This window comes from Phaethon aethereus (genome assembly GCF_964289735.1).
Source record: "Phaethon aethereus genome assembly, chromosome: 1".
Taxonomy (NCBI): Eukaryota; Metazoa; Chordata; class Aves; order Phaethontiformes; family Phaethontidae; genus Phaethon; species Phaethon aethereus.
Genome location: NC_138575.1, coordinates 188,235,746 through 188,249,034, shown reverse-complemented (window position 1 = coordinate 188,249,034; position 13,289 = coordinate 188,235,746). Strand labels below are relative to the sequence as shown.

At 39.0% G+C, this 13,289-nt stretch overlaps 1 protein-coding gene across 1 annotated transcript in view; it reads left to right on the top strand.

Moving 5' to 3' along the window:
- EPSTI1 (epithelial stromal interaction 1) overlaps nucleotides 1–11,580 on the top strand; it is a gene marked incomplete at both ends in the record, with an annotated part of 47,428 nt that extends 35,848 nt beyond the window's left edge. The window contains 4 exons of the mRNA XM_082014604.1: nucleotides 2,007–2,090; nucleotides 4,831–4,904; nucleotides 6,470–6,575; nucleotides 11,560–11,580. Coding sequence (XP_081870730.1) covers nucleotides 2,007–2,090; nucleotides 4,831–4,904; nucleotides 6,470–6,575; nucleotides 11,560–11,580 — 285 coding nt within the window. The remainder of the gene's footprint in view (nucleotides 1–2,006; nucleotides 2,091–4,830; nucleotides 4,905–6,469; nucleotides 6,576–11,559) is intronic.
- Nucleotides 11,581–13,289: the final 1,709 nt, after the last annotated feature.

Sequence of the window (13,289 nt, the reverse complement as noted above, 5' to 3'; positions counted from 1 at the left end):
CAGCTCTGCAGCCCTTCATATGTTGTAAACATTGAACTGCAAAGACAAGTGAGCTCATATCCCCAGGACTGACTTGGATTTCAGCATTTTCTATGGTGTCTTCATGTCTATACAGAAGTGGGTGGATGTCTGAAGGAATACTGAATTCTTTCAGGTGTGCAGGTGCTACTTTTAGCCTTTGCCTTCTACTTCACCTACCTAGGTGTCTGTCTTGTTCCAGTTTTTGAGGGGTTTCTTAATAAGTTATGCCAAATTACATATCGTAGCTCATCTTCGGCTTCACTAGTATCCAAGCAGATAAAATACATAGTTTATCTGTACTGTTCCTTTTTAATACCAACTGATATTATACACGTCTTTTGCATGGCAGGATTTCTATATCTTTGTGAATGTATTCATCATGTGCTCATCATACAGCAACGCAGTTAGCAAAATATCTTCCCAACCAGCTTGGATGAGGTACAGTCTATAGGCATACGCACAGCCTCTGTGCTTTGTGTGAGGAATCTGAAGCACATAACCAATGAGGTTTTATCTAAATAAACTTGGCGTAGTACCAAAATGCTACACCAGTGGGAAAACTTGAACTCTAATTTTGATGTTATCTTGGGCCTGTCCTTTGTCTGGAGTAATTAAAAGATTCAGGAACAATGCATTTGAAATAGGGAAGTGTGATAAGCTTAGGAAGAGCCTGACATGCATGTTAAAAGAGGGGCCTATATAGATGTGATTTTTTAAATTTAAAATTCATGTTCTAAAAAAAGTTTAGGATGATGTAATGTTTATGGAATTTTTTCCCTCACATAATTTCTGTGATAGTGATATTAATTTAGCACACGTAGTTCAAGTATCAGTGTCAAATATTACTTGATGGGTGTGAACAAATGTGACTTCCTTGGAGTGAAGCTGTCATTGGTGACTTTTTTGGCCTGCTTATTTAATCAAGTTCATAATTGATATTAATCCTGTCTTTCAAAGTGTTACCAATCCTGTGTAGATTTTTTCTTCCAACTTGATTAACATACACTCCACAAAATACTCCAAGCCATTACAGAGAGTAATGGATAATATTGGACCCAGGATGAGTCTCCCTGGACACATGTAACAACTCCTCCCAATTCAAAAATGAGCTATTAATAATTGCTTCCTCTAGTCAGTCTTTTTAGCAAATTATATGCCTGTCATTTGAATGGTGTCATTCTGCACGCGTATATCAAGTTTCGAGAACATTATGTAGACCTACAGCAAATTCCTCACTAAAGTCAAACCTGCACACTTCTTGTATTAAATTATACTGACTCATTATTTAGTATGCTCTGTCCCTGCTCAAAGACTTTACAGCATCAGATCCTAGGTATAACATCCTAAGGTTCCTATAAGATCCTAATGGTAGGCTGGCTCTGCTAAGAACTACAACTTCTGAAAGACCAGGGCTAGTTTTTGTAATGAAAACCTACACAGTTGAATACTTTATTCATGATGTGTAGTTCAGATTTTCAGTTCTCTTGACTGCCCCACAAATAATATAACGGACTTGATCTCTCAGCTTCTGTTGCCCTAACTCCATGGCATTAGAAAATGCCTTTCTAATACTCCCGTGGAAATAATCCTAGAAATAATGGCCTCCCTTCTGCTTTGTTAGATCGGTAATATTTTCAGTACTTTTCTTTCTTCCCACAATACCCCATTTCACTATCATATATCCTGATTGTGTTTTCTGACTGCCCAGGGTATCTTTATGCTTGCCACGGGGACATGGAATAGCATGTGCTGTGGCTGCCTTGTTGTGATGTGCAGATGGACATTCAGCCAAATCGAAGGACTGAGAGACTTTAGACCACTTCTTGTTTAAATTCTAGTCTTGAAACTGTTCTGTTTTTTAAGTAACTGGAATCATTCAACTGTTTCTTTGTTAATTACCTGTATAAAGATTTGGGAATAAGGTTTGGGATTTTGGTCCCCCCTCTCCCCACACCAATGTGTTTGTATTCTCTGCTAAACAATAGACTAGGAGCCATACTTATAAACAAGCTCTTCGAGAGGATGAAAACAGAAAAATAGAGGAAATGAAGCAAGAACAACAGAGGAAGGTAATTATACATTAACAGTTTGCATATTGTATCATTTTTGCATGCTGTGAAACCAATTAAACACATTGATTACTTGTAGCCTACGCACAGAGCTTCTCTTTAGCAAAAGTGATTTAGTCACTGTTTTATATTGCGAGAGAGATGAGCCAAGCTGTAAAAGTTGGACAGGGACAGGACAATTATCTTCTGGGTTAAAGGCTATTTGCGTCTGGATGATTAGCTCCTGCTCGCCTCTCCGTTTGAACAATTGTGCAGAGCGTTTTTTGACCATGGTACCTGATTTCATAGGCTAAGGAAACCAATTTCCTCTCTCTCAGGCAGAAGTGATCCTACTGAGACATTCATGACGATCTCAGACTCTGAATAGTTTCTTTCTAGAGAATGGAGGCCCATGTCCCCTGCTTCCCTAAACGGGGATATGGAAGCACTCGGATTTACTGTGAAGTCTCTATGCTTCCCTGTTCTCTTGCTAACCACCTAAATGAAGAGTTCTGAATTGAACTAACTGCGAGTTTGAACTCTGTCTTCCGAAATGCATCTGAACCACTGCAGTCTCTCTGGCATGGATTTGGGTACCATGTCCACATAAAGTTCATCTACACAAGGCGATGGTACTGTGCTGTGTTGTCTGTCTTGGCTCCGGGCCTGACTGTGCAAGTATGAGGAGGGCAACATTGACTGCAAATCATTCGAAAACATATTAGCAAATACTGAGCCTCTTGCTATGCCTCTGCTGTTACTAATATCCAAATTAATGTTAAACCACATCCCCAGTAGCAGAATCTTAGCGCAACAAATTCAACACAGTGAGTTTCTATTAGAGCTGGACAAGTGACTCCGCTCCCCCCTCCCCGATATCTTTCTTTAAATGTTGGGGATGAGTGTCCTCATTTCATAGTACTCTAGCAAGCAGGATGCTGGAAACAAAAAGGTGGGGGAAAAGGAGGCTTTTAATAGCTTTCCCATTAGGTATATGCTTATTCCCAGGAACTATACTGGGGAAAAATCTTTGAAAGCTAGTCCTGACAGGTGTAAGGCCGGTAGCTGTTGTATTTTTATATTTATTCCTCCATAGAGAAAATAACTACAGATGTGAATTAGCATGGCCCTACTTTATGCATTTGTTTTAAGGGACTCATGTAGAGCCTTAGACTCTTTACTGTTTTCCACAGATTGCTAAGAAGGTGTTGGCTGCTTCTAAGGCTGCTCTTTCTTGGTACATGGTTCCAAGCGCTCCTTGCCTTCACAGTTGCCACTACCTGTTGCACAAGAGTAATACACTACTTACAAACCTACTGTAAATAATACGCATTTTAAAGGCTCCAATAATTGTGCCTTAGATATATGTTGGCTCATTTCTACTTCAAACTAATATTTATTAAAGTAATTGTGAATTCTGTCTTGTGTGTACCTCCTAGCACAGTGCAGCTATAAAACGTATAGGTATTGTCAGTTCCTTTTTTCTTTTTTTTCCAGAACAGGGTTTAGTATGTTTTGCTTGATTTAGAAATTTTCAGTATGCTTTGAACACAGCATCATATACACACAATATATTTCAGAACATTACTCCAAGAAAGGACTCAGCATATTGGAAAGTCAGATACTGGGTTTTAATTTTCAGGTTGAATAGTTATTTAAAACAGTGAAAATTAAGGTTGGCTTTTTTATTTCTTAATCCTGTTTCTTCTTTTAGGGCTAGGCAAATATTGATACTCAACACATTCGCAGTTATTGATTTTCGTCATACATTTATTGCATAGTTTTTATTTAATGTCCCACTTAAGTTGATTTTTTTTCTTTTAACTTTTGTGGTTCCATTCGGTTATTGAAGCTTTTATCTACCCGCATCATTTTATTTTACTTTCTATTCCTACTGCTACTCAGTTGCTATGGAAAATACGAAGGATGGGTCTGCTCCTATCCCTTCCCCCTCGCCCTGCAAGCCAAATACTCTTTGCAGAAAAATCTGCATCTTCAATTCTTGGGTGCATTGCAGGGAACAAGAGACAGATAAACAAGTGCACGTGCAGAGCAGAGTCATACAAGCTGTCTTTCCTTCACAGTCCTGGCTAAAATTGCATAAGCAAACTCCCCTCTGAAAAGAATTCCCTTCAACGCTGTTTGCATACCTTAATATTACGTAACGTAAGGATGGTGGGCTGCTGCAGCACTAGGAGCTTGCACACGTTCTCACCACACCAACAGGTACCATTTGCCCTTCCCTCACCCGTGGGGAGCCCCAGGCAGCTGGAGGTGACACACCATGCCACATACCCCATTCTCACCTTCTCTTCATGCTCCATGGAGGCAGGAGGCGAAGAGCGTGACTCCTTCGTACCCTACGGGCACGATGGCTACGTCTGTTCCTGCTAGATGACTTCGGCTGTCTTCCCTCTTGGACCCGCAGGGAAATTCAAACCCATGGGTTGGAGCAAGGGGAAGCAGGCTGGTGTCTGGTGTACCCCTTTAAATGTAGGACTGTAAATGTCTGAATCCTGTAACTTCCCACTTTTTATGGCACAGGCAAAACTCATCCAGTGCAATGCTGAACAGAAAAATGAGCTCAGTTTTTAACGTAATGCTGTCATATAAATAAAATGCTGCTGAGGGAAGTTCTGGGAATGACATGTGGCTCTAGCTGAAGTTAACGCCACGTGGAATTAATTGGGTTTGCAAAATAGGTATGTTAATTAAAAGTAAGTTTGTTTGGTTGGGTTTTTTTCACTGTTATCATTCCCAGGATGAATTAATGGAATTTAAACAAAAGCAGGAAGAGGAAGCCCAGACAAGAGCACGTCAAAAGGAACAGAGGAGGTATGATGCAAAAATTCAGAATACAGTTTAATTGAATTCCTGTCTGGCAAAGGTCTCAAAATTGCAGGCATTCATGCTTTAGAAAACGATTGCAATGAGGATCCCTGACCTCACCTTTGGTTTAACTTTGCCTTTAAATGAACCACTAATATCCATTATTACAACTGCTCGCTGTAATGCAGTATGACCCAGAGTGGCTTTTTCAGTTTATTTATCCTATCAGAGTAGGATACAGCATAGGGTAGAAACTATTAGTAGTTTTATGGGTAACTACTGGTACAGTAGTTTCAAACAAGAAACTTTTATTTTATTTTATTTTATTTTATTTTATTTTATTTTATTTTATTTTATTTTATTTTATTTTATTTTATTTTATTCTATTATTTTATTTCAGAATGGGTTACTCTGTCCATGCCACATTTTGTAGTCGACTGTCACTGAAGTTAACAGAGAGATCTAAACATGGGATTAGATATGGATACAGATAGAAGCTGCAGTGCAGCAAGGCCTTTGGCAGTGGCGTTGCTGCATGCCCTGGGCTGTGCCCCACTGCTGTGCCCTCTCTGTGCTCAGTGGTTCTAATCTTGCACTTCTGTCACTTAACTGACTTTCCATTATCTTGAAGCACAGCTTTATTCTCAGCTTTGGTTTCTGCTGGTAAAAAGAAACAACGCTCAGGCTCAAAAATAAATCCACCATTTCTTTCTTTTTTTGTATCAATAGGGAAACATTAAAAAAAATTACTTCTGTAGGCAACCACTCTCCATACTGTTTTCATTTCTTTTTTTTCCCTAGCAAAGATATTGAGATAATTACCCATAGAAGTTAATGAAGGATTTTCGATTCAGTCCATCTGATGTCCCAAGACAGAAATAATCCAAGATCTTGCATTTTACATCATTCTTACAAATAGCATTCTAAAACATTAAAACGACAGTGATGTCTAAGCATGTGTGTCAGTCCTTAGCATTAATAGGGGGGAAAAAAGAAACGGTTTTCAGAAGGTTTGAAAAATGTTTAAAACAGATTGATAAAAAGTGTATTTGTATGTGTACAGTACAAGAAAATGCTAGAGTAGATTTCAGAGCTGGATGGTAGGGGAAGTTGTCAACCACACAAATTGTCTCTATTAGTAACAAGCTTAAGTGGTTTGTTTTTTTTTTCATTGGCATTAGGAAATCAGTACTTCTAGAAACTCTCCTTGTGTAGTAGGCTGAAAGACTACTTAGGTGAATTGCTGAAATACCTCACCTCCCTGATAAGGTGGGTGGTGGTGTGCAGGTCGTCTTTCTACAGAGAATTTTGGTGCATTTCTCACAGCAGCTGGTCTACGCCTTTTAATCACAATGGACTGATCACAGGATAAGGATGCACCTAGTGAATTGAAAATTAAATCCGCCCTATCTCATGACAGTCCATCGTTATTCAGCCTGGGCTTGAAAAAACATAAGAAGATGGGTATTGCACTGAGAAAAGGGAAAGCCACTCACAGAATGTTAAAATTCAAAAGTTTGTGAACTCCTCAGCTACCTTCAATCATTCTTCATTTTTTGTTGTATTTTAAGGGTAAATAATGCTTTCCTGGACCGACTCCAGAACAAAAGGCAACCTAATAGCATCTACCAACCTGGGTATTCTGGGAGTCTGGACTACCTCAGAAATGGCGCCCGGGTAAGATTTTCGGGTGCAGAACGTGAAAGCAATGGGATTGTTTAAAAGCTGTCTTTCTCCCCAGATACTATTATGTGTCTCTGTGTGTTCAGCCTGCCTGACAGAACCTACAGTCCTGGCTGGCTGTCTACAACATCTTTAAAGAAGAAAACCTGTCTTAAATATGTAAGCTGTTCAAATGGGAGGAGGGAGGAACAGCTGCTCTTGCAGCAGAACTCGATTTCTTTGCATGCAAGGTACTGCAAGGAACCGAAGCCAAGGTACTTCCTTAAGTTCAGAACAAGGGTAGTGAAATCCTAGGGTATTTTTTGAAAGTCTTTACATGAAAGATATTTGGAAATGCTGTAAACATTTTAATATGATATTGAAAGTTGAGGGGAAAAAATCCATGAAAAGTACAGCTGTTCACTTTTTTCACATGTAAAATTATGACAAAGAAGACCCAGCTGCATCCAATTTAAAATATATAGTATTTGTAAGGATTCTTTGAAGAAAAGATATCTTGGCTGTAGCCTATTAAACATCCATTATTTTCTTCAGCCATCCTAATGAGGCATTAATGTGACTGTTATTTAGAATCACACTCTTCAGTGTAAAAAAAAAAAAGTAGCATTCTCATCATGGAAATTTCCATTAGGTTGAAATTCCATTGCTGAGAAAACCCTAGTGCAGAAATGGAAGATTTACAAAGACTGAGCAGCAAAAGGATGAGAGTCTAAGAGAATTTAGTGAATGTGCCAGTATAAAGAAATCTGTTTAGTTGATAAACCAGAAAAGCTTGAATTAGATCAATTGGACTGTCTGGTGAGGATGTGTATCTTGGCAGATGAATGCCAGGAAGACTTGGGTTCAAGCATCTACAAAGTCAAGGCATGATTAAGAAGCAGATACTCTTGCTGCTGGAGTTTTCTATATACTGGAAGTGGAAAAAGAGTGTCTTAATCACTACAAGCTTTGGGCAAGCCCTGGGCCATGGCAGAGGGCTTGAGAACGTTGGACTTGAGGCCATCTTTGTGCACAGCAGTTCTCTCGGCCTTGCTGAGAGGAGGCAGGACCTGTCAGCTCAACCTCTCATGTACGGTCTGCAGACAGCTGCTTGGAGAATCAGTTGGTTGGAGGCTTTACTGGTAAGGCCTGTATCATGTGCCAAGAAATCCAGGAGCTGTTGGAAGCCAAACTACAGATGTCCAGGCTAGTGAAAGAGTGTGAGTAAGAAAGCACTCTGTATGGCAGGCCTGAACCATCTCCTGAAGGATGGCATGTCTGCAGATAACAGAATTAGACACTTCAGGTACAAGAGAGCCAACTGATACCTAGTAAGGGTCAAAAGGTAAAATCTGCTGGATGGGGCCTGGTTAACAAATGCAGCAAGGGCAGAAATTATTATTTTTATTTCACTTTGTGTCCTTTATCTCAATTTGTAAACTCTTTCCTGATAAAAGAAGATGTGTGACACAGCCAAGATCCCCAGTATCTGAACTGGAGCATCTTGATAAGAGGGCCTATGAAAACCTTGCTGTTGTCTGCGGAGGGAGTGAGGTTTTGCCTTTAGCCAGATGCCGTATGTCCTCTTCCACAGGACAGGTGTTGGTACCAGCCATCGAGTGCTCTCAGCCCAGGCACAGTTTTAATGACAGACATCTCTGTGACATACACAGCCCGTCTATGCTTTTTTAAATATATATATTCAAACAATACATCAACACAAATTCAATAAAACCCTGTGTGTAGAAGTAATAATTCTCCTACTCTGATGTTTACTTAATGGCTCCCAAGGAGCCATTAGCCTTTTGTTGAGTAGTGCTAGATTATCCATTTTTCCTCTATGCTATGATGTGAGATTAGAAGACTAAACAAAGCAGGGAAAGAATAAACTATGAAAGTATATATAATCATGGAAAGGAATTAAAAAATAGTATTGGTAACAAGAGTAAGAAAGAAAAATATCTCAAAAGATAGACTGGAGGCTGCAACCTTATTGTCTTTGATTATACCAAGATTCTTCTCCCTTCCCTTGGGGTTTTAAGCAAAAAGAGCTGAACTCCAGGTGGGACTTAGAAGTCGTGTAGTCTGCAGCATGGTGTTTTGCATTACAAGGGAGCTAAGTGAAGCAGGTCAGACTATATACTAAGATTAAAAGAAACGAGGAAGTTTCCCATAATTAAGACCTGCAGATAATTTTTGAGCCTGCTTTGTCTGTGCAGTGGCACTGAAGAGGAAGTATTTGTTCTCTTTCCCATTTCTTTTTTTCCTGTTTGAACTCTTTACAGTCACAATGGCATCACACTTGCAGAAACTGAACAGCGCACTGTGTTATTGGTATACCTGCTGTATTTTTCATTATTATTCCTATTAGCCTGGTTTCCTAAGGAAACAAAGTTTGTATCATCATGCTGTTTACATGTAAAAATGTTTACATCCTGCTGGCCAATATTAGCCAAATTTGAAAGGGATTATAAGTCTCAAAGATAATTAAATTTCCACATATTTCATGAAAAGCAATGGCTGGGCAGGGGAGAGACCCCAAAACTGTGCCCCACTTTGAGGGGCGGTGGGAAGGACCTGTGCACTCTGTGCATTGACCAGCTGCAGCCCTCCGACCGATCAGCATGGGCACAGCTCCAGAGCAGCTGCAGCTCTGACCTGCTTTCCTGGGGGCTAGGAGAGACAAAAGGGGACATGGATATCTCAGGGGACATGGAGATGAAGTGGGGAAGGCAAATTTATTGTGTGTGTCCGGGAAGGGGGGAGGAGAACAGTTGCATTGCCCAGTTGTGCCCTAATTGATAGGAAACAGGTTTGCATTAATTCATCTGCCCTCCAGACATCTTGTGGATTTTTAGGAATATTTATAAGCTGTTATTTCAAGAAGCATCTTCATGAAAGTAGTCTTTTATTCCTTTTTGGTTATAAATGCCAGGGTGCTCTCTGAGCAGTTGTGTGGTTTCCTTTTTTAATGGGAAGACAAATTAATGAATTTCCACTTCTCTCTGTGAGCCATTGCACCCTTGAGAGAACATCAAGTCCTGTATGCTATCAAGAAAGTTTTGATGTCCTTTGGGCTGCTGTTGTCTCTAACGTAAGGATAAAACATTTTAGGATAGGAGGGTAAAAAAATAACAGTTGTCATTTTGACATCAACGTTTAATCAAGAAGATTTAATCCTTACTTGGATGGGACCTATGACTGAGACAGTATCTGTTCACTGTAATGGCACAATTGATCAGTTTTATTTAAGTATTAAAACACTTCCATTTTTACAAAAGAATAACTTTAAAACAGCTGCACATTTTTATATTCACTCCCTTACGAGATTTGCTCATGTTCAAGTACGGAGGGATTTGCAGAGGCCAAGTGCTAATGCATGGCAAGCCTGTAACAAAATCCTTGTTCATTTTTTGTGTGGAAATGAAGCAATGTCAAGGACCCTTTTGTCTGTTCTAAGACAGACAAGAGGTCTTAGAAGAAGAACAGGAAGAGGTCACATGGTGAATAGTTGATATTTTTATGTCTACTTTAATGAAATATAGTTGTCCTGTTGAAACTCTCTGAGGTATAGTAGAATGTACAAGGCAACATGACACATTACACCTTCCCATTTCATGTCTCCATTACACCCAGTGTCATGCTTAAAAATGAGAAATGCTCTCTCAGATGCTGATTCTGCTCTTTCAGTGGATGCATAATTCTAGATATTTGTTGTGAGAAGCAACTATGCTCTGAAAACACAGGTGCAATATGACAGGAAACCACATACTCTTCATTTCCCATATTCAGGAGAGGAACTCGATGGATGCTGGATAAATCTGTTTTGAGGAAACATGATTTGTGGACAAAAAAATTGTAAACAAACATGGTTTGTCGGTTAGCACTTGGTTTAGTTTTTGTAGCATGATCCATGGGAATGTTTCTTTGGAATCTCAACCAGCACTTGGCTTATGCTATTTGCTACCAATTTGAGAGGGAGAATGTGACAAAATTTACTATTGAACCATAGCTCCACGTTCCGTGAAGTTACAAGGCCAGCATGTATGCCTCAGTTTTCCATACACAGTCAGTCTTTAATGCAGATTTTAATGAGCTTTTAGATGGGTAAGGTTGCATTGAAAATGCTGGTTTCCCATCACAAAGAAAAAACTTTTATTTAACATGGGAATATTGGGAATAGAATATTTATATAAGAAGGTTCCAAAGTGCAATCCACACTGCTTACATTTGTTTTAATAAAGAATGTGGTTTGCTAACTTAGCTGTAACCTGGTTAGTCTATGTACAGTCTGGGTTGGAAAGATTATTAATTTTTTTCCTAAAACTGGTTGTTGGGGTTTCTTTGTTGGGGTTTTTTTGGGTTTTGTTTTTAATTGAGAGTAATGTGCTTGTCTTTCCTGGCAGAATGATGGCAGAAAATAAATAAACTACTCAGGCAGAAGTATCAGCATCAATATAGGGACCTCAGATGACTAGGTCCAGGCATGCCGTAGCTGAGTTTAATGACTTGCCTCTGACAAGGCAGTCAAACAGCATATGCAGATATGTTCTGCCTGGCTTCACTTTGAGCTCAATCATTCTTCCCTTTGAAAATCTCATCCTAAAAGAGAATAGTGAGAGTCTGGGGAGGACTGGAAGAAACTTTTCACTCTTTCAAATTGTGTGAGATCAAGACAGGATTGAGGCATCTGAAGATATTTGGAACACTTCTAGATTGCTTTTTTTCCCATCAAAAACAAGATATGTTTATTTCCTGAGTCAATACACTCTGCTATTCATAGTGAGTTCAAATCGAAGAAATATTTACTGCTAGAACTGGAATCTTGCAGAAGGCTTTACTTGTTATTTTAAGTGGAGTTTCAAAAGGCAGGAAAGGGCACCAAGTAATCAAGAAAGTTCCACACAACTGGGTAATCATAATTCCTTGCATAAATATGTCATTGTACTGTACATTGTACATTGTACTGTACTAATGCTTTTTTTTTTCTTTTATCCAGGATTCAAACGACTTGGAGTAAAGGAGGAGAAAGGTAAGAATAATGAGGTTTTTTCATTCTTTTAAGTACCAATACTGGTGTTAACTTAGTGTCATATTTGACATTTGACATTATGACAGCTTGTCTGGTTTAATTCTCAAGTAATAAGAGAGCAGATCTTAAATAAATGCTTTCCAACTCTGTGTTTGGAGCCATACAATGGCATGTACCTATCCTGAAACATGTTCTTTGGTAAAGAACTGCAGAACATGTATTTCAAGTCAGAGGAAGTGCTGATGGCATGGAAGACATCTGCTGGGGGTGCCTTGATATTTAGTGCTAAAACCTCAGTACAGCCACGTTCTCTGCGCCGTGGACTGTGAGTGGATAAACCTGGTCGGCTGAGGAACGTGCCTGGAAATGCAGGAGGTGTCTGCAAACTTTCAGTGGTTTTAAGTGAAAGAGGATGACTTAGTCGTGGGCTACATTCTTCCTGCTATTTCCCATGAGCAAAAGGGGAGACTATTCGTACCAGTGGAGGCTGTTGGTAAAACACCACTTGGAGAAATCAGGCCCTCTGTTTTCAAATGACCTTTTCATAAGGCTCACTGTACCTATCTTCTTTTTCGAAAGGCATTCCATACCCTAATTCCCAGTTCCAATATAAAGATTTGTGCAGAGCCTTTAGTTCTAGGCTTGGAGACTTCTGAAGCAAGTTCAGGTACTGACACACACTATTCCTGCCTTAGGAGATGTCTTTGACATAGCTCTTTTTTTTTGAGAGCTAGGATTTTATAAAGAGGAATTTTAGAAAATCAAACTTAAAAAGGCCCCTGGCTTTCAACCCTTCTCCCACAAATGCAGAAATTCTTCGGCGACTTTCTTCCTCATTTTCTGCTCTAACAGTTATTTTAGTATTTTTTCAGCAGCGTTGTATTGTGAAGATGGTGTCTAAATTAATATTGTTGGCATCCTGTGAGTTGTCTTTTCAGTTTTATGAGGAGTAAATTTGTTATTAAAAATTAACACAAACTCACTAAAGAAATGACAATGAGTAGATAAAGGCAGTTCCCCACAGGGAAAGAAATGACCATCTTTTGCAGCCCACAATACTATTAGGTTTTGTAAACTGTGGGCAGCTGAAGGAGTTCAACATATTGGATTCTTAGTTGTTTTTCACAACATCTACAATACCAATAATATATTTACATATGAACTGTACAAGAATTATGGATGGGTGTACTTTTTTAAGCCTTATTTTACTGTTGTTTTGAAAATACATTTCAGCTTGCTACATTAATATATTGTTCAAAGAGTTATTAATATGTCTGCAGATAATTAGGACATTTTGTGAATTAAATTTACAAAAAGATAGAAATCCCTTCATGAAGGCTTTACATAATTAAAAGCTAAAACCTGTCAGAAGAAAAGGGAGACTTTATTTTCCAGTGGACTTAATCCTAAAGAAGTTGACTTTGATTTTTGTTTTTGCTGCAAAAGATAATTTTTAATTCTGTTTTCTCCCTGTTGTTACAGGGTATTGGAGAAACATTCACTTTTATCTGGCCTTTGCCAAATGACCTTGTAAAAGCTCCAGGAAAGCGCTCTTTTATCATTGTGATTTTTTTCTTACCCTGACTTCAGCTTCACACCCGCTTCATGAGCAATCTGCAGAGGCTGGTTTCTAGTTGTCATTATTCACGCATATTTGAAGCAGCTGATTATGAAAGTCCTATTTAATTTTTAATAAG